General features: G+C 41.7%; 1 protein-coding gene across 4 annotated transcripts in view; it reads right to left on the bottom strand.

Annotated features, from left to right (window-relative positions):
- Positions 1-22,205, bottom strand: part of Tsp (Thrombospondin) — a 28,712-nt gene that overhangs the window by 2,726 nt on the left and 3,781 nt on the right. For 3 of the 4 annotated variants that reach the window (XM_033379306.1, XM_033379305.1, XM_033379304.1), the window contains exons 3-10: positions 16,277-16,476; positions 13,657-13,723; positions 13,274-13,589; positions 13,074-13,203; positions 12,861-12,998; positions 10,455-10,649; positions 10,267-10,384; positions 1,581-1,702 (exon numbers count right to left, since the gene is read on the bottom strand). In XM_033379306.1, coding sequence (XP_033235197.1) covers positions 1,581-1,702; positions 10,267-10,384; positions 10,455-10,649; positions 12,861-12,998; positions 13,074-13,203; positions 13,274-13,589; positions 13,657-13,723; positions 16,277-16,361 — 1,171 coding nt within the window. In that variant the 5' untranslated portion in view covers positions 16,362-16,476. Of the gene's footprint in view, positions 1-240; positions 511-1,580; positions 1,703-10,266; positions 10,385-10,454; positions 10,650-12,860; positions 12,999-13,073; positions 13,204-13,273; positions 13,590-13,656; positions 13,724-16,276; positions 16,477-22,205 lie in introns of those variants that run through there. The other variant, XM_015180001.2, reaches the window with a different exon arrangement.

Raw genomic sequence — 22,205 nt, 5'->3', positions numbered from 1 at the left:
CAATGATTGAGTTTATTTATTAAATACCAAAACATTACAGCATACATTTTTTGTTTGTTCATTAGATTCTATTCGTATTTTATTACAGTAGTAGGGCGGGGCCGGTAGAAGGGGCTAAACAGATCTCGTTACACGTTTATAGACTCCACTTTCTGGGCATTCTATCAAGAGGGGGTGGATGGGGTGGATGGGACAGGGAGCGGTACATGGTATATTTTTGCATCATTGTTTTTTTGTTTTTTTTTTGTTTATTTTGAAGATTTAGGGGCTTGCTAATACTTGAAAATTCCTCCGTTTTGCCAATCAATAGAGCTTACAACTTATGACTATTTTATGGTAGGTAGTAATTCATTATGTGCACACTTTGTTCTGTTTTTGCTTGTAATCATATTTGTATGTATATCTCGTATATCTTAGTCGAAACGCTGCTCTCCCGCTCTGTGGATTAGTTCGTTATGACCGAGTATTTGCGGGCCGTGTACTGGCTCTGCCTCTGATAGTGAATGTTGCCTAATACAAATGAGAATTGTTTATTAGTTAATCGCATATGTAATAATATATTCCACCTACTGCCGAATGCCAAAAGAATGTACTTTGAACATTTACCGCCCAAAATCAATTAGCAAAGCAAAACCTGACATATAAGGCCCCCCTCCCCCACAACATTCCAGCACGCCGATGACTCTCTGTCTCGGACTGAGCTCTAATTAGCTGCCTCGTTTCACACATTCGCGGGAAGCCAGAAATTACCCCTTCATACCATATAATTTGTCGAAGGTTTTCGTCTTTAATTCAATCAAAAGGGTTCAGAGCGAGTCCTCGGTCTCCTCGGACCCAGGGTTCGTTCAGGCGAAGTGGGGCTCTTAATAAATCAAATAGTCGTGTGAATTGAGTGCGCTACAGTCGGGTTCAAGGGGTATATCAACAGATGGAAAATTATGGACTGAAAGTTCAGCGAATTTGGGTTTAAAGGCGGATATTTTGAAACCCTTTAAGACTTAAATTTCTTTGGATTATTTAAGCATTTTATTGCGGAAAACTGGCAATGTATTTCATTTTAATTTTAAACAATTTTAAATATTTTTTAAATAGAAAATTCAGACGTAAATACTATAAAAATTCTTGGACTTTCTGTATTTTTAAATTTCTATGATCTAGCAACAAAAATAAAGTGTTAATTGTTAAAGTTGTTAATAAAAAATATCCTAACCCCAATTTTCCCTAGTTGTTGCCTCTATTTCTGGCCAGAACAAACTCGATTGATTGATGCATTTTCACATTCAATTTCTTGAGTACCAAAAACTTCTAATCAAATTAGACCCCGAGACTTTTTTAGTTCCCAGTTATACGATCCTATATCAACCCACACAAGAACACGATCCGGAATAGTGGCACGACAAACTCAAATTAGCCATAAAATCAACAAAATGTCCAAACAGTTCTAGCCACAAACAAAACTCCACTTCAGCACCGATCGGGCGGTGTGGTGGGGAGAGAAAAAACAGTAGAGAGGAAAAGAGCCCATTTCCCTTTCCATTCCATTCGATTGGGTTGGGCTCGGGCTGGGTGCTGGGACTTACCTGAGGGGCATGGTGTGTCCAGGCAAGGATTACGTAGAGAACATGTGCGTCCATCACCTTCGTAGCCAACCGGACAGGAGTCACACTGGGCTCCGTTCACGGTATCGTGACACTGAACGCCTCTGCAAGAGAGAAAAGAAACAGAAACAGAAAAGAGACAGAGACAGAGATTCGGTTGGTTAATGGTGGATCGGGCAGAGGATGTGTTGTGCTGTGTTGTGTGTGGATGGGTACCCACATATTGTTTATTATTATTAATACTGACAGTCAGGAACAAACAGCAACAAAAGACTGTTAATGTTAATGGAGGGACACGGCAAGGTAAACACCATACAAAGGCAAATTTATTAATGATGTTTAGTGGAAACAGGGCTACACAAAAGGCCGTGCTTGACCAGCGGAGAGAAAGATCTGTGAAAAGAGAAAAGGTTACCCCTCCATGTTACCAGAGAGGAACATTGATGGGACCGACAAAGCCCAGAGTTCGACAAGCGACAAGACATGTGCCAGGGGGTAAACGGTACCCTCTTCCTCTTACTCTCCTTCCCAGTTTGTTTTCGGAACCGTACAGGAAGAGCCGACGCCGGTTCAGGTTCCCCAAAAGAAAACAAATTACAATTACAAGAAAATCTTATTAAAACCCAGAGAAACACAAATAAATAAAGGAAAAAAGGAGAGGGAGCAAGAGGCAAGAGACTTCGACTGTGTGTAGGTTGTGTAGGATGGGAGATATGATATGATATGATGGCCCATGGCAAAAAAGTAAATCCAGGCTCCATTGCATGTAAATTTCACCCAAAGACCGGGGCCTGGTGCCCCTTATTTATGCTCAAGAGTGTGGGATTGCTTATGGCTTTGCAAAATATTTACATATCATGACATGGTCATTAGTTCGCATCGGTCTCTGCGGTTCGTTTCGGTTCAGTTCTGTTGGGGGTTACAGTTGCCCGTTACATGCTGTTCCCTGCCCATTGGGCAATGCTTCATCTGCATCCTCGTCTCCTTAGTTGAAACTTAATTTTCAGGCTCGCTTTGCCAGCACATAACTCACAGCAGTCCAATTTTCTAGGAAGATCACCCATTGGGCATCAGCCATCAGCAAGAACTACCGTGCCCAACTGACCCAGAAGCCATAGTTTCCCATATTTTACGACTAAGCACACAATGGCTTTTTTCGCTTGCCGGAAGTCTCCGTCAGACCTCTAGACGACCCTTGGACCTGGCCCCAGCTTCCCAGCTTGCCAATAGCCCGGGAGTAAATAGTAATCATGGAGGGAAGCTTGAGCCACTAAGGAGGGTATAGTCACAGTGTGAATACTCTTAAATAGAAAGTAGTTATTATTAAAAGCTTCCCAACATTATCTTTGAGAAATAAATTCATTTGTAATTGCGGGAACCCATGAATGGCTTTGTGTGGGCGAAAAGAGACAAAAATTATGCTTTTATACACACACAAGCAAAGCATAGAGTGAGCGGGAGATGGAGAGAGCATGGAACGAGATGAGAGAGTACTAAGCTGCATACGCATTTACACCGCACCGCTCTCCTCTCTTCATTCTTCCATTTCCAGCTTCCATTTGCACGCGTTTAGAGTCCGCTCCGCGTTCTTTTGCCGGTTTCGGGTCGTGAAAAGCGGGAAAATTGTGAAAATCCTGCGGAAAACATTGGCGTGCAATATGTGTTGGTGCAGTGCAGTGAAAAATATCAATAACACTGACTTTGAAGTGTATAAATCTAAGAAAATGTGCGTGTGAGGGGGGAAGGGGAAAGAAATATGGCAGATCACTGCTAAAAATGTACATTAATATGTGAAAGTACAAAGGAATAATTTAATTGATTGATTAACTTTTGTTCTTGGCAAATATTTGTTTTGGTTTTTTCGGTCGCGCGGTCTTTTTGTTTTGTGTGTGTGTGTGCATAAATGGAGAAGAGCAAGAGGGAAAGAGCGAGTGCTGCCGTCTTGACGCCGCTCTCGTTCCAAGTGTCACAATTAAAGGTGAGGCATTCTCTCTTGTTGAGTGTGTACACACACACTTCGCCAACATTTGCGAATATTGTGGGAGTGGATTCTCTAACGCCTCACCTTATTTATATACACTCCAAATATGTGCTCTTCTTGGAAGTACTCTTTTAAAATGCAATTGCTATGTTGTAAAATTTGGAAAAAGGCAACAATCGTGCAGTAAAAAAGGAGATCAATTTTCAATGTGTGTGAAAATAATACCCCGTATGCCGAGTCCGTCGTTCGTCCGTCGTAGCCTTGAAATTCTCGCGCTCTCACGCATCCGTCTTCGTCCGTCTTAATTGTTGCGCGGGAAGAATGAAGAGAGCCAAGCTCTCTCTCTCTCCCTAAAGAACTTTTGACGAAATGGTGAGTGCAATTTATATATTTTTGTATTTACCCAATCAAGGGAGTTGTTTACCCAACGAAACTATCACTGTAGACGGACTATATTATTAATATTTAGTATAGCATCCCACTATAGATAGCTTTATCCTTGTGCTTTATCTGTGTGCTTTATCCATACGTACTCTACTCCTTTTCATTGAGAACTCAAGCATCAGCAACAACAACGAGACGTCGTTGCATATATTATAAATAATTCAAGGCACTGAGAAACCATCTAAATTCTTTAATTATTATTATTGCCCCCTAAACCAAGTCTTATATCCCATTCCCTACTCCCCTTTCAGGCAGAGTATTAGAACAACATTTTCTTTCGTTGGCTCAACGAAAAACAAACCTGAGGTAGCAAAAATAAAAAGAAGATTCAAATTTTGTTTTTTCTATTCTTTGGCGCTGTCAGTTGATGAGACTCATCAGCCCGCGGGCTCTGCTCTCGACTTTGGCATATTCCATGGCGGGCAACAACACACTTGTCGGGTGTACGGGGTGAGCGGGGTGCGCGGGGTGCGCGGGGTGTGCGGGGTGTGTGCGTAGGCATTTTGGGGGTTCGGCTGTGGCTGCCACAACGGGGGACGACTCGACCAAAGGCCTACCTTGCCTCCAACCGGCAACGCGCAATTAGCAAAAAGTGTTAAGTACTTAAGTGGCAAGCGGTCTAAGTCAAGGCGCGCTGCTGTCCGTCCACTGCCATGGCCATATCCATGTTGGATATTGCGTAGGGGTTTTCGCTTTCTAGCTGTGTACGTTCCCAGACGCCTCCTCCTGGCACTGGTACTGGCACTGGCACTGGCACTGGCACTTTGCGCTTTTCTGCTTTGTTTCAGTTCATTCGACCATATTGTCTGTGTGTCTGTGTGGCTGTGGCTGCTGCGGCATCGTTTGAGTGCTGGGAAAATATCCAGTCGAGCGCAACGAGGAACGCATTAGCATTTCTGCCACTGACCCCGCCCAATGTCCAGCTATCCCCCATTCTATCCTATGGTTATCCCATAGTTAGCATGACGAACCCACTCGGAGGTTTGGAGCTGGAGCTGGAGCTGGAGCTGAAGCTGGACCTGGGCTCTGTCTTGACTGCCTGCTTCTTGGCCGTTCTTTTTATTAACCACGCATTCATAATTCATAATTCCAATTTGCTGGCTTGCCTCCTTGCGGCCCCTGGCCCCTGCTCTTCTTGTGGTTCCCTTTCGAGACCAGTTCAAACACCACCCAAAGGAGCCTTAGAAGGGAGCTCCACCAGCATGGAGCAGGGCCCGGACCTGAGTAATGTGTGAACATGGTTCTGAAGCATGCAAAGGCTTTTAGGCTGCCTGAGCTCTGGTCGAGCTACAGTCGGGGGATTACACTGGAAGGAATTAACATATGATAGACATTCAGGATTTGTCAGGGCTTTTGGCAGACAGCTAATCACAGATTTTAGCCACTCATTTCGCCACTAAGAGTCCTTCTTTAAGTTCTTTCAATGGTCTATCATCGATCGTAACCCTAACTCTACTTCGCTTCCTAGCTTCCATTAACCCTCCACCCAAATTGCTTCTAATGGTAGCGCGCATGCCATGCAAATGCCCCAGCACTTACTTCTAACAACAAAAGAGCCAGAGAAACACACTTGGCTGCCACCACTCGTACAATCTGGGGCTCCCTTTTGACAGAGCAGGCAGGCATGCAGGCAGGGGGATCCGTCCATGTGCCACCATCCTCAATCTCCAAGCACTCCTCCGAAGCCTCCTCTCTCCTGCCATGTGGCGCACGCTTTAGACAAACTGCAGCTAACTGCCATAAAGCGGCGTTTATTTTGCCACAGGCCACTTATCTGTGAGGTTGCCTGACTCTGGCTCCGACTCCGACTACGCTACGACTTCAGCTGTGGCTTCGGATCTGCCTCCAATGGCTCGGGCCTGATCTCGACTTGGCCCGGGCCCGGGCTTGGGCCTGGGCTTGTTTTTGTTTTCATTGCTGCGGCTGCGCCTGCGCATGGCCAAGACAGCCGCAGAGACAACGGCAATGTGCCAAGATATCGAGTTTATGCGGTGCGAAAATTGAGGAAATTAGGAAGAATAAGGTTAGCTTACAGACTCGAAAATTTATATGCATTATAAAAAAAATACAAAATAAATAAGGAATAAGGAAATTCCATTGAAAGGCTACACATAATTTAGGTTTTTATGATATTTGGAATATTTTCTGAAAATGTAACGATAAAATAGTTTACTGGAAAAACCATTTAAAAAACGGGAAAATAATATATAATATAATATATGTACACATATAATATATTATATATAATATTATACATAAAATATAAGATATAAAATATAAAGAAAAACCTTATAAAATAGGGCTTTATAGCCTTATCCAGACAGTTATTAGTTTCCAAAATATGTGGGAACAATTAAAATAAAAATGAATTACCATTAATGAGTATTTAGCTGAGAAATATTTATATGGAAATTCTATGGAGTATTCTATGGAGTATTCTATGGAATTTCTATGATTTCTGTAAATAAAAAGAAATTAACGAAGGTAGCCAAGAATATATTTCTAGGAAATATTGAAATATTGGAAATATAAATATTTAACAGACCCAAGAGAACATTTATAAATTCCCAACAATGTATACAGAACTCCAAGTAAATACAAAACTCAATGTATTTACACCCTGAATATCATGATATGCACAACGTATAAACATGGCCCGAGCTGGATTCGCTGCCAGTCAACTATTAATTTGAATTCAAGCAGTCAAACGCTGCCACAGACACAGGCCCCAGAGAGTCAAGAGCCACAGCAACAACAAAAACAACACAAACAACAACAACAAAGCGAACCGAACCGAACCGAACCGAACCGAACCCACCAACAACGACGGCAACGGCAACGACAACAACGACAACGACTTGGAATCAATGGATCCACTTTTTCCCCGATGCGTAGGCGAACTTGATTCCCACTGAGATATGCGTTCCACCGTTCCACCGAACTTTGATGTTTTTTTCGAAGCTGTGAACCAGCCTCTCCAGTTGCTTCCTCTCTTTCTGCTTTTTCCTGGTTCGAGCCATGGCCGTAAACGTTTTGTTTGGGCCAGAGAGAAAAACTTTAAGGGGCGAGGGGAATATGCATAGATATTCGAGAGATTCTGTGGGAAAGTTGCCTACAATCAAATGGAATTCTGTCTCGAAAAGTGTTCAACATGCCCCGTACACATGTTGCAGCCTGCAATCGGTCTTCAAATCGGAATCTCTCTCGTATCTACTATCTCCCTAGATAGGTAATATAATCTCTCTGTGGGTCTTGATTGCACTGCTGATTATTTCATCATCTGCATAATTTTGTAAGCCACAGAAGTGGAAGTGTGTGCAGCGAAGACTGATTTTTTTGGGGCGGAGGCGCCTCTGCGGACTGTCATCGGCCTGGGGCCAAGTTATGATTGGGCTTTCAGGTGGTCAATCGTTGGAGCACCTGAGCAGCTCTCTCGGACTCTTGGAAATGGAAAGTGCTGGGAGAATATGCGAATAGAAGATGAGGGAAATGTGTGAAGAGATAAACGTATTTAAAAAAGAGGATCAGATAGAGGATCCCTAAATCTCTGCTTCCCAGTTCTTGGAATAAGTTCTGAGTACCATTTTCCAATCAATATAGAGCGCTTCTACACAAAGGAGAGGCCGTGTGGATATTTTATGTGACATGGGCTATAGTGACCCCTATAAAAACAAGACAACAACATTGTAGATAACCTGCGCAACAAAAGGATCAGCCAACCACAGGTGTGCATGTCATTAGCACAAGTTTTATGGTCTTTTAATAGAATCGATGGTCTCCAAAAGACCATTCCATAAGGAATGGTCTCTAGAATCAAGGGAGGAAACAAACAAAGCGCTGACCATGTTCTTAGCCCAGGCCTGACGCCGCCGCATTTGATTCGGATGACATTTGGTGGGTTCTAAATTAAAATGATTGGAAGGGAATGGGGCTGCCACACGCATTGGGCCACATTTCATCGATAATGAAAGATGACAGTAACGAGAGTCGGCGGTGGCGACCGACGCATCGTGACAACATTTAAAACAATTTTATGCAAATTAAAATACGGTCAGCCCCGGGCCAGAGGCGCACCTTACCCAAACAAACCATCCGAACCGATCCCTAGACACCTACAACACTCGCTGGCTGGTTCTTTGGGCCCTGGCCAGGGTCTGTGGGGGCTCTTTTCAATAATTTACACAAATTTATGGTCGAATGCTTCCTATGCGCGTGGCCCAGGCGCTTACTTCTCGCATTTCCAAAGGGCCCCCGAGTCCGAGTCCGAGTTCGAGTTCGAGTCCAAGGGAAAAAATAACAGAAATCACTTTAAGTGTTTTGACACAATGAAGTCAGTCAGTCCTCAGTTTGGGTTGAGAGTTGGCTCTGGGTCTGTGGTTCTTGTGGCATAGCTGCGGGTTCTTTTAAACTAATTTATGCGGCTGTTTCAAGTGCCATTTGTGGTCCAGACCTCCTCACATCTGGGGTCGCAGGTCTGTGTATTGCAAAGGTTTTGTTGCATTTTGTTCGACAATAGTATCTACCAAATATTCTTTGAGGTTCCATCACCGTTACATCGCATAGCTTGTTATAGTTTTGTTTAACATATTTATGGATATTGTACAGTGCCGGAATTTATGTTTTTATTAGGGTCCGACGCCAGGGCTGTGGGTCTTTTGCATAATTCGATGATTGAGATTGACACAAATTTGGCATTGGAACAGAGCCAGAACCATCTTTAACTAGTTTATGGATTTCCAACTGTGGGGACACTTCCGGTTGTTCAAAATGATAACTTAATATGGGGGCTGTGGGTGGCTTGATGTCTATCTTATGAGCAGTGAAAGGTTTTCCCTGTCTGGGCCCACAAATATTCCGTCAAGATAGGACTTACTCCCATTTTGGTATCGCAAACATATCAAAGAGATCTTTTGCCAGATAGCAAAAGTGCTTCATAAAGATCATTTGAATATAGTAGTCCCCGGCCCCGGGTTGATTAGACTAAACTGTCTCGAAGCGACAAGGGATTAGGAAGTCTTCTTCGCCTTCGGATTGACATATCTACGATCTACGGAGCTTATCAGATGGAAAAGGCGAGAGGAAACTGGTTTCGGAATCACTCAAATGACTCACACAACTTTTACACGCGGAGAAAAATGGCAAAGAAAAAAGAAACACATCCACCTTTAAATTAAATGTTTGGGGTTTAAATCAAAAGAGAGGGAAATTGAACAGAATTCAGTTCGATTTAAAAATAAACGTATTTAAAAATCCTATATTTAATAAAATATATAACACTTTAAAATAAATAGAATATTTAAATTTTGTAAATTTAATTTAAATAAAAAACATATTTAATTTTTAAATATGAAATATATTTATTTTAAATATGAAATATATTTCTTTTAAAAATTAAAATATATTTATTTTAAATACGAAATATATACTTAATTTAAATATGAAATATATTTAATTTGTATATGAAAATATGAAATATATTTAATTTTAATATGAAAATATTTATTTTAAATTTCGAAATATTTTTTAAATATTAAAATGTATAATTTAATTTAAAAATTTATTTATTTTAAATATGAAATACATTTAAATCAAATATGTTCATATTATTGTTAAATTTTAAGTGAAAATACTTTATTGTGACAATTTACACTCTCCGAGCAAACCATTTTTTTATTTTTAAGTCGCCCTATTTTCTCTGCGTGTAAGCACACTCCACTCCACTTACTCTCTGCTCTGTTCTGTTCAGTTCTGTGTAACCTGCTTATGGCATTTATTTATTCGTAGAATTCACCAAGTAAATAAACCTCTAAATGTGAATCCTCTCTCTCAATGGGCATCACTTGCTTATCAATCACACATATAGATATACGAGAATATGCCTGTAGATATGGATGGGGATGTGAATGGGGATATAAATGGGGATGTGGAGGACTGAGGTGTTAGTCAAGGAGTTGTTTGAGCTTGTGGCCTGACTAGATCATCAAACCATAAACAACATCAAATTGCCATTAAGGCCAAATGCAAATAATTGCAGAGTCAGAGTCGAAGGAGGGAACCTTTTGGCCGGATCGGCGGAGCGGCGGCGCTTTTCAAGCCCTTGGAGCTCCCAGCATGACAAATACAATTAACGTGAATGCAATGGCCACGCCCTTGACGCCATTAAGAGCTCCACAAGCTGCGTTGATTTTGTTTGGCCGAGAGAGGGAGAGAGATAGGATGGAAAAGGACTGTGTAAAGACTTACGGATAGCATTGATAGTTGGCGCAGGAGACGCCCGGTTTGCAGATCTTGCCATCGCCAATCAAGCCGGCAGGACAACGGCCGCACCTTGGACCAGCGGCCGAATCCAGACAGTCGACACCTGAAAGAATTTACGTAGACAAATATTGAAGCTTTTAAGCTATCGAGCTATCGATAAATGCGCCACTTACCGCGATAACAAGGATTCGCCGTGCGACAAGTGGGCTCCAGTCGCAGCTGATTGTCCCCGGACAGGGGATTCTTGCAGCCGGCACAGTTCTCCAAGAGCATACGCAGGTAGGCAATCTCCTGGCGCTGGTGGGCGACATCTTCACGGAGCAGCTTAACCAAAGCCAGTAAATCGCTCAGTGATCGTGCGAGGGCGTCTGGGTTGGAACAATGAGCAAAAAACAAAACAAAACAAAAAGCAGAGAGTTACAACAACAGTCGAGGGTAGAGTTCCGTTGCGTTGAGGCTTTAAATAAAGCAACAATAATTCAACATTCAACAATTCAACATTCACCCTCGGCACACACAGAGGGTCTCTGGGTTGCTCTGGGATCCATGTGTGTGGGAAGCGTTCAAGCGTCTGACAAGATTAAGGTCTAACCAATGCAAAAATCGCACTCATTTTAAACCATGCAACAACGCACACAACGTCGTGTGTACCGCATGTTGCATGTACAGGCTCTGCTCTCTCTCTCTCTCTCTGATTGCAACCTAATCCGCTTTGTCGCACTCCAATGCACTCCTTCGGCGCTTTGAACAGCGCTGCTAATGCGTTCAGAGGGGTTTTAGTGCAGCTTAATGCAATGGGACAACAAAAGCCAAGCATCCCGATTCCTTTTACAACCGAGATGATGAGTCAGGACCCTGATTGATTGAGTCACTGATGGCACTATACAATGGTAACCCACATATACTCGTTTATATATGTAGTATATAGTAGTGTATTGTGGCATTAATTAAACTGCGAGTTAAAGCCGATTAACCGATTTCATGACCTCACTGCAGAGATGAGACATCATAAGAGGATCACATCGTGAATCGGTTTTACACAGAGATTCAGAGATCTTAGAGGTAAGTAATATAGTATTTAAGCCACGTTTTAATAGATTTATGGCTTTTCTAGTACATATGTGACTGCCAGAGATCAGGCTAGCCCACTCGCTAATTGAATTACCAATATGCGAAGTATTTCTATGATTAATGCTTGCAATCCGCTTATCTGCCATTACCAATTTGCCTAAGCCTGTCTATGATCTTCATTAGGGCCCAAAAGCTATACCTGGCTAAAGCCTTACAAATCTGGCCAGCAATTAATTATAACACTTGCAGACAGCTATCTATAGACCCTAGTGGTACCCACATCGAGACATTTCACTGTCTTTGCCAATAAGTCGCCGCTAAGTGCTCCACAGAGAGAGCGAGGGAGCGAGGGAGAGAGGGAGAGTGGGGCGCCCACGTAGATACGACGGCTAATGAACGCCAAGATATGACAAAGCCCATGCATATAAGTTGTGCACTCGTTGGGGACCAGCATAATTATTATTTATCTGGCTCAGTGCAGTGCAGTGCAGAACAACACCAAATTGGTAGCTGGCTCCGATCTGTACCCACGATCTCCCTCTCTATCCGTTGACATGGGTACGCTACGGGGCGGCATATAAATCGCAAAGCCAGAAAACGTAATGAATGAATTACGTGGCTGTGCCGCCGACGACGACGACGACGACGACGACGACAGACGAGAGATAGAAGCGAAGGTTGCCAAATGTAACCAAAACGAGATCGAGAGACTTGGAGACCCCAGAGATCTGTGACTTGGAACGGATGCGTTTGGGCGTTAAGGCGGCGGCGGCGTTTTCAATGTTGACAAAACTCACTCCGGCAGGCCGTGAGGCAGGCAGGCAGGCAGCCACTGAGGCAGGAGGCAGGCCACGAGGCAGGCAGCAACCGACAAAGTCAGACATTTGTGCAGGCCAGATGTGCAGCGACGACGATGTTGGACTAGTTTAGTTGTTGCCATGTGTCTTACATGATGTTGTACAGCCTTAGAGGTAGATATATGAGGGATATATTGATTCTACTTATGTTTCTGCCTTTAGATTAGGGATAGCTGTCCTGATTGAAGGGCTTTCTGTTACGAATAAGTCCTGTAATCAATACAATCCTGTATTGTACATTATAGATCTTACCTTACCTTCTTAAATTCTCATTGCCGGCCTGGGCGGGGTTTTCCAAGGTCTCGGGCACATGCCATTGACATTTCAAGCCCCCACTCAAACCAAAACCAAACGATCCCTCAAATCAGTTCCCCAACCTACACTCTCTGTGGTTCGGTACCGATGGCTCTGCCACATTTTCTTAATTGAATTATGTTCCACAAGTGACATAAACGCCAACGGACGCCCAGAGACAAGCACCAAACAATTTCATCAACGCGGCATCTAAGCCACAGCCAAAGACTTTTGGGAGAGTTGTCAGAGATCAGGGCACGCCTCTGGGTCTGGGCCAAGAGTCGTTGACTGCTTTAGGACTACCGGCTGTCAGCTGACAAAAACTGTGTGTGGAAACCGATGGGTGGTGCAGCCTACCTTCACAATCGCCATGCAGAATGGGTATATCGCCGCGCTCAACGTCTGTGGGCACCTCCTGGTGTCGATGATCTGTGACTCCTTCCCGGGAGATGGTTGGCTCGTACCAGCCGCGTACATCGCGCTTCTTGTTCTTCTCTGGAATGGATTGGTGGGTTGTGTTGTGTGGTGGTGCACTGACTGGCAGCAGACAGTTCTCTCAGATGTACTTACCACGCTCCGTGATCTTGTTCCGCAGCATGCGCCGATTGCCGCGACGATGCAGACCCTTCTGGCAGTTGGCCCGCTGCAGGGAGTGCTCCATGTCCGCATCAAAGTGCAGGGGATACTTTCGCTCACGGAACTGTCAATGAAAGATGCACAGTGCTATTGCTACCCCTTTCGACCAGCAGAAGGATCCTCTCGCCACTCACCAGCTTGATCACTGGATCGTCCATTTGTGTGTAGAGTTTGGCCAGATTCATGTCGATGTCATGATGCGTGCTCGCCTTGCAGTCCACATAGAGGGTGATGCGATTCTTCGAGAACTGCAGGGCCAGCGAGCGAATGGTGCTCGTCTCATTGATATTGGGTATCTCAAAGTTGCGCGACTCGGTGGCTCCATTCGCACTGATGTCCAGGGTTACCCTCTGCTGTTTGCGGTCCAAGAAGAAGGACATCTTGTGCTTCAGCATGGGGAAATCGATCATGAAGAGGGCTTCTATCGAAATGTGCAGCTTCCGACGTGGTCTAAAAGGGGCAAGGGTCAAAACATTGTAGACTCTAAAGTGCATTTGATCCTTAATGGATGGTTTACCTTATGTGTCTGGTGGATATGACAACATCGCCTTTTCGTATGAACTGCTCGAGTTCGGCGGAGGCAACTGTGGGTAAGAATAAGGGGATATATTGTTATAGTAAAAGCGGTTACGAGGGATATGGAATATGAAAAGGGGCTAAGTGAGTTCTGATTAGTTTAAACAGATCCTTAAGCATTATCTTTTTGTGTTGTATTTTTTGTTTGTCTTCTATCCTAGTGCTACAAGGATTTAGGATTAATTATATTTAGGCACTGCTATTAAATGAGTTGTTATTATAATTTATTAATATAAATATGTTATTTTTTAATCTTTTTTAAATTGATTTCATTTTGAAATTTTAAATTTATAATCAAAAATACAATCCTAATGATAATAAAAAAATAAATAAATAAAAAAAATATATATATTTTATTACAAATTTTAATGTGAATATTTTGGTTTTATTTTTATTTAATTTATATTTTTTTTATGACTATTTTTTATATTTTTATTTATTTATTTATTTAAGAATGCGGAAATTTGTATTTTGTTTATTTATTTTGTATTTCCTTTTTTATCATTTATTTGTATATTTATTAATCATCTAGAAAAAATCAAAGAATTCGGAACTAAGACACTTTAGGTGGGCCTGAAAACATTCCTTCAGGTGTCATCCCGAGTAATCCCTCACACCTTATCGCACTTCCTTTTATCAGAAAACTGTTTGGAACAACTTCCGTTCCGCCAGCAGATAATCAAATAGATCGATTACCAAATAAACAGCTAAATAAATACCAGAAACTCGACCAAATAACATCGGGTAGGGTCATGTTTGTAAATCTTCACCGAGAGAGTAAACCAAAACACTTTGCCACTTGCTCTATTTATCCACCAAACATTGGCAATCGCGTTTTTGCGCCTGCCACAAGATTACGACACTTGGAACATGGAACATGGAACATGGAACTGTTTATTTTGGTCACCCCGAGAGAGATCGCTGCGGTTGTTGCTGTCTCTAATCCAGCGGCATGTTAACCCAAATAAATACGAAAGACATACTCGTCGGGGGTCTGGGGCCTGGGGTCCGGTCTGTATTTGCACAATCCGCATTTCGAGTACGAGTACGAGTCCGCGGACTGTCAGGCAAAAGAATCTATCAAGAGACGTCTCTATATAGAATTTCACGCATTTGCTGGGTTATTTGTCCAACTTTTGACAGGCTCATGATGCCGGGTAGGTGACCTTCACGACATGGACATACATTGGCCAACTGCATGCTGGGGCTCACAGCGAATGAGTCTCTCTCTCTCCCTCTCTCTCTCTCTCTGTCTCTGGTCGTGCTCGTGATCGGGCACCGCCAACGCCATCTACGGGCTTCAGGGAGGTCACCAGCTCAACAACCAATGAACCTATCTGACAGTTGACGACGTTTTCATTGGGATTTAAGCTGCAGCTCGAGCCCGAGATTTACATAAATCGCCAAGTTGGATACGATACCAGCACCAGTACCAGTATGGATGGTGTTTCAGTCGTTCACGGCAAATATTGACACTGGGGCCAAAGCCAGAGCCAGAGCCAGGGCGATCATTCGCATGTTTGTGACCATAAAAGAAACGGTAAAAATATGTACATGCATACACTGGCGGGAATGTCTCTCAATAAATGTTATGGGATCATCTTTGAGAGGATTTGTTGTACTGGAGAATAAATGTACGATTATCATACTGGGTTTGAAGACAGAAAGAACTTAAAAATTTTTTTTTTATATTTTGTAGACAAAATTGCATTATGGCACTTATTTTAATTTGATTAAAATTTAACATATTTTTATCTTTAATTTTCATTTTTTTTAATGTAATGTCTTTTTTTTAAAATATTTTTTTGTAATATATATATATATATTTTTAAGTATTATTCTTTTTTTATAATCTTTCTTTTTTTAATATATTTTTTAAATGATTATATTTTATTATTATTTTTTAAGTGTTTATTATTTATTATTATATTTTTTTCTTTAATTTTGTTAAATGTTTTGTCCTTATATTTAAATAGTTTTTTAATTTGTTTATTATTGTATTTCTATATCTTATTATTGTATTTGGTTTTTTAAAAATTAATTTATGTATTAATATTATCATTAATTTTTACTAAAAACTTGAAAATTCTTTGATATATTTAAAAACTTATTTTTTACATTTATTTATTTTATTTTGTTTATTTAGGTTTTTTATTATTATTTTTTTTTTTAATTTAATTATTAATTTTCATTAATTATTTATATAATATATATTAAAAATGCTTTGATATTATTATAAAATTTCATATAAATTTGCGCTCCTAATTTGTTCCATAAACGGATCCTCTGTATCTGCATCTTTATCTGTACTGTATCTGTATCGTTTCTAACCAGATCTGAATCTGCAACTATGTATCTAAAGAGGAACCAGTGGGGGTTCTCTATAAATTGCACTTTCTATGTCATAGAACGGCTCAAAACTTGTTTCAACCCATCAACACTATTTGCAAAGGTGTACCTGGACTTTTTGTAAGCAATTTCTTTCAGTGCATTTGCACAATGGTATTTGGGTGAGGAAAAAGAGTTGAGTGGAAAGCATGGGGATGGTCTCTGGCACTTACCTGGATCCAGTGAGAGTGATGCAACCTCCACGAATGTCAGCGCCAAGGCGGTCAGCCCGATTAGCAGCACGCGCGTCCAATTCATCGTCACAATCTGGGCAGGTCTGTGGGCTGGGATGGTGCGATATATACGTGTGGTACGTGTGGCACTGGATCGGATGCGGCCGTGGCTCTTCTCTCCACAAAAGTCTGTCCGTCCGCTGTAATATAAATAAAAGCATGAAATGAAATGAAAAAAAAACGGGGGGAAAAACGAGCAGAAATTCAGAGATCAGTCGGTCGGTCGGTGGTTGTTTATTTTCGTTTTAAAAATAAAATTCCCCGATAAAATGCATCGCGAGGCGGCGGCGGCGACCGGCGGCCGGGCAGACATCATATAAAATCGCATAAAATAATAAATAAAATTCAAATTAAAAATGTAATAACGAGAAAAGAATTAAACGACCAAGACCAACAGAAATGCTTGGGCAGCATATTTAAAATATTTCACCGGGCACCCCTCCCCCCGCCACTTTGCCGGAAGTACTTGGTCGGGTATCACCTAGATGACTATATATATCTCCCACCCCCCTCCCACATATGTATCTTTCATCTCGTTTGGCCATCTGTGGGCGTCATCGGTAATAAAGCATTTCGTGGGCAAAAGTTGTATATTTCTTTCTGTAATCCCCATGTGCCTGGATTCTTTCTTTGAGCTGCCCGAGATTTATGTTGGATTTTTGCAATCATTCTTTCGTCTCTTGTGTGCGCCTGGTTTTTTACCTAAATAAATGTTTTTTTAATTCTCTAAGTCTATTCTGTGTGTTTTCAGGTGTTTCCTCCAAGCGGAAGTTCGCTGGAAAGGTCGCTGGAAGCTCTAAACAAAAGAAATATTTCTGTTTTTCTTAAATGTAATTCCTGGAAGTGTAATTCGAGAGTGGGGTCCCATATTTTGATTTTATTTATGGGAGAAATTAATGTCTTGCCTTGGAAAGGGTCAAAGTTGTTCCCTAAAAGTACTCCAGTTTTATTTCAAAATTTAGTTGAATTTTTAGAAGTTTTTCCAGCTCTAAATTAAGCAATTAAAGATCGGGTTTCCTATCTGTTGCTCAAACAGATGCCGCCTGCCATTTTCCAGTTTGGTAATCGCCTAATGAATGGCAGAATAATTTACTTCAGCCCCGTTGAAAGATACATATACTATTCGAATAGCTAAAATATCTTGGCTATGATTAGATTATCTTTAAGCACAAACAAGTTTTGCCCACAAACATAATTTTTACAACTGTTTAGCCTTCTTCTGTTTTCCCTGGGGAAAACCCCATCAATCCGTGTGTAATGGTACTTCCTCAACGGCTTCTGTCAATTGACGACCATATTCTATCGCTTACATAAATCTTGAGCGATCAAAGAGGAACTGTACTTCCACAGTTTTCCGCTTTTCAGTGTTCATAAATTCAGTGTAATACACAAATTTAACGATCTATGAAATAAAATAAAATTTAGTACGATTGCTTGGGGGAACAAGTGCATAACGAGCGGGGAAATCGTAAAATGTATTGGAAAATCCCACAAAAAAAATATACCCGGTTGCAATTAGGCCCACAAAAACGTCAAGAAGTGAGATACAAATCCCAGATCTCTTCTTCAAGAAGTTACACAATTTTCATGCTTAAATAAACACAAGAAATGTGGCCAAGATTTTGTTTGCTTCAGACCTGCGGCTCAAAGGTGTCCCAGGAATGTAGTAACGGTCGTCACAGAAGAGTCCACAGAGCCACAGAAAGCCAAAAGCAAATGTCGTTATGGCCATACAAGACGACAAACCCAACGACAACTTCTCAGATACTGGTCCAAAAAATTGTTGACTGACAGTTATGGATTTATAGTGGCAGCTGGCAGTCCCCTCTTGGCTGTTGCCGCTGGCTGGCTGGCTGGCTCTCGTTCTCTTGGCTACAATGTCACTGAGTCACAAGTCGGGCGGGCAGTAGGATCTACTCCGTTTATGGGTGTAATCGCAATTACCAGAGATCAAACAGCACCACAATAACCACAAGTTCTTCCTCCTTGAGGCAGTAAAAGTAGGCAGACAGTGGCCAGGAGAGCAGAGTGTTTGCGGGTGTATTTTAAGGATTTTATGTGCCATATGACGGAAGGATTACGATAGGCGGATAGTATTAGTATAATTATCCATAAACTGGAAGAGTTATAGCTACTCCTGAATGTCTACAGCTTCTTATATACCTTAAACCTCTCCCAGATTTTCTATAATCTTCTTAGGGATCAATTCAATCGTTTCAATTATTCTTCCACTTGAAAACAAAATCTATATGTGCTTGATTAATCAGGAAGACAGCACGGATCTTCTTCCCTTGAAATATCGTCTCAACAGATGAAAAACTGAAGCGTAAGTAATCCCATCTTCTTCCGACCATTAACCATAAGTTCTTGGAGGCTTAAGTCGTTCGATACTGTGAAAGGTTACCCAGAACTTAACCCCCAAGGCAGGGGCTCGGATCTGTGCCAAGATCTGTTCAGTGAAACGTTTATTAATAGCCAGTTAAGTTGTCCAACCGCTGGCTACCGCGAACCACACCAACCAGAACATTTCCCACCAAATGTCAACCGAATAATCCGCCCCCAACACACACCATAAAATAGAAAAAAAACCAGAAGTGGAGAGACACCTTCAGAGAACGGAGAACCGAAACCGAAACACATAATCCTCAGGCCTGAAATTTATTAAATACTTTTTAATGCCATTGGTTTTGGAATAGATCATGCATATATCAGGCACACAGAGACAGATATGTATTGTGTATCTCTGGCCAGCGCCCACGCCTTCAACAACATAAGACCCCTCGCGCCATGGAGACGCCGAACCAAATCCACAACCACAACCACAACCACATGATGATGACTGCCGCTGCGACGATGCCACATCAAGTTAATAAAGCGGACAAATCAAAAACAAAGTCCGTCTTTACGTACTCGTATTGCGGAGAGGAGTACACCCTCCGTACAATGATTGACATTTAATTAAGCAAAAGGCAAATGCACACGGAAGCCGCAAAGCCAACAACTGACGACCGAAAACCGCATCGATGGCCAGGCCAGAGCGGCAGGCGGAGGAGATGGGATCTTCACCCACTAGTCACCCAGTCCGACCCGGCCGGGACCCCTTACTGATCCGACAGAGCCGATTGAACGAGTTTAGCGTCATCACCCGACGACGACGAGTGACTGCAGCCAGTGACAAAAGGCGTTTCTGGTCTATCATCAAAGGAAATTTGATGCTTATCGGAAAAGTCATTTTCATCAGATCGAATGGGTAGCCGTAGTCGTAGTCGTAGCCCCTGCCTGGGGGAAGGCAGCAGTCGGAGAACCTTCACGAGTGATCTGTGTTCTGGGTAGCGAGGGTTGGTCGAGGTTTATGCAAATATCGCAGTTAAGAGAAAGCGAGATTTCGCATTTGTTATATTTTATTTTGATTAATTTTTAGCACTACAAGGAAAAATCTGTTTTCAATGCTCTAAACACTCAAGGGAATATTATAGAATAGAATATAGAATTATAGAATAATTTTAAGTATACAAAATATTTGGCATTTTTTAATTAAATAGAATAAATTAATAGACAACAAATAGATAGGTTAGGTTCAGGCGGTAGCCTGGGGGAGTGATGAAACCACCCCAACAAATATATAAAAAAATTAATATAAAAAATTAATAAAAAAATAGATATCTAAAATACATATAGATTAATTAATTATGTTTTAAAAAATAACCAAATTAACTGAATTATTACATAAATTAAATATTATTTATAACCGCAGTTAATTTTAATATATTTTTAATTTTTTTCCTATTAATTTTCTGAAAAAAATTGTATATATTTTTTTTTTTTAGATATTTGTTTATATATATTTGTATGTATTCGATTATTGGGAAAAACGATGATGTGAAAGCCAAATGCCATAAAACACGCTTGTAATACGAGTCTCGTAAGTACTAATATGTATATTCTTCTTGAAATTATATTAGATTAGAGTGAGAAAACACTTTGCCTTCAGAGATCCTATATTCACCCACAACTTAAAAAAATAGTATTAATTATCTAATAGCATTGATAAAAATGTTTTTCGTTAGTTAAAGTTTTTGCTACACTTCCTGAATCCACCCCCATGATATCTTGAAGCTTAGGTAATCCACAAATAAAATATACATAAATTAGATATCATTCAAACACCCTGCCGTAATGCACAGTGATCCCTTCTCACATGACTCATTGATGGACTCTCGTGACGGCCCTCGTGTGGCATTAGAAATTCAAATATTTTGACTCTTTTTGCTGGTCGCAAGCAGCATGCAGCCTCAGCGGCGGCCACGTCCCCCCAGGGCGTTTAAAAACAGCGCGGAAAATATAACGAAAAGAGGCAAAAAATGCTGGGCTGAGCTACTGCGCATGCGCGACAGCCGCTGCTGCTGTTGCTGTTGCTGCCACAGCTGCCGGCGACGCTGACGCTGCGCTGCGCTGCAGTCGCGTGTGGGCAGGACAAGTTTCGCCGCAGCCGCAGCCGCAGCTTTGGCCGTTGGTGCCGCAGGCGTCGTGTCACTGAAATCAAATCAGCCGCGCTTAAATGCTCAGCCGAAAACTTCAGTTCGAGCCACAGATGAAGTCGCTGTGAGGGGCTGGGTACTGCCGCTGCTGCCGCTGGCAAACCTGCTGTCAGATGCTGGTTTGACATGGAAAAAATCTATGACGGCGCCTACGCATCCCCGGCATCAAGAAAGAGATACAGATACAGACAGGGAGAGCCTCAGCCGCAGCCTCAGCCTCAGCGAGAGAGCGTAAGCCACTTAGGGAAATTCTTCAGCGGATTTTCATTTGCAGCAAAACTTTCTTTAGCTTTTGTCTACATTTTTCCAGGCACTTCATAATTGGAGACCAAAAAAAAAAAAAAAAAAACGATCTGCAGCCTGAACTGAATTGATTTTGTGCCGCCTGATAAATTGGTTTCATCATCATAATGGGACTTTGTATAACTTCCGGCGCGAGTCGAGTGTGCGCACGAGGGTCTGGGGAGTGCGTGAAAGTGACAAGATTAAGACAAGACCAAGACCGAGACCCACGGGACCCATCGATTCAAAGTCGAGTTCAATGGCGACACTCGAACGGCACTTGACGGTCCTCTACTTCCATTGATTTCTGTATTTGTATCGATTTAAACTGAGTTTCGTTTCGGTTTTGGGGTCGGTTTTTTCTACATTTATTTTCCCACCCAAAAATGCAGTAGTTGACAGCTTGAAATGTTGGCCATTCAGGTGTCGGAGTCCTATTTCATAATATTGAAAGGTCTGTCAATTAAATGCTGGCGGGTGATGGAGATTTCTGGTATGGTAATTGCCGCCTGCCACAAGAGTTGCTCAATCGAAGGAAAACCAAGCGTAATGTGTTGGGTATAATTATTTATAGAGGGATGTAATTTACAAAAAAAAAACCAACAAAGAATATGAAAAGTCATAGAGATACATTCCAACCTATGCTAATACGAAATGATAGATTCAGACAAAAAAGACCTTCTTTAAATACGTATTAACTGTAGCCGGCAGCTAGAATCTGTCCCAAAACATATTATATTGCCATAAAACAAGCATCTGCCACATGCCACATGCCTGTACATATATGGCGGCCATATAATTATGCGATATCGTCTCAGGTGTTTGCCGGACCACACCTCTCGACATTTGCATATCTGTGCAGAATATCAAATTATAGCCAAACCAAACAGCCAGCCAGCCAGAGATCTTCCCCGCTCCACACGGATCCCAATCAACAGGTTATAAATGATATATTTTATGCCTGGCCAAGGCGTATAAATTTTCGCTAATTTTCTGTGTGTGTTGGGCAGTTGGCTGTCAAAACTCTTTAGAATATGTTTAATCCATCA

This window comes from Drosophila pseudoobscura, chromosome 4 (genome assembly GCF_009870125.1).
Source record: "Drosophila pseudoobscura strain MV-25-SWS-2005 chromosome 4, UCI_Dpse_MV25, whole genome shotgun sequence".
In the NCBI taxonomy this organism is placed as follows: Eukaryota; Metazoa; Arthropoda; class Insecta; order Diptera; family Drosophilidae; genus Drosophila; species Drosophila pseudoobscura.
Note: the sequence above shows the minus strand (reverse complement) of the source record. Positions and strands in the feature narration are given on the sequence as shown.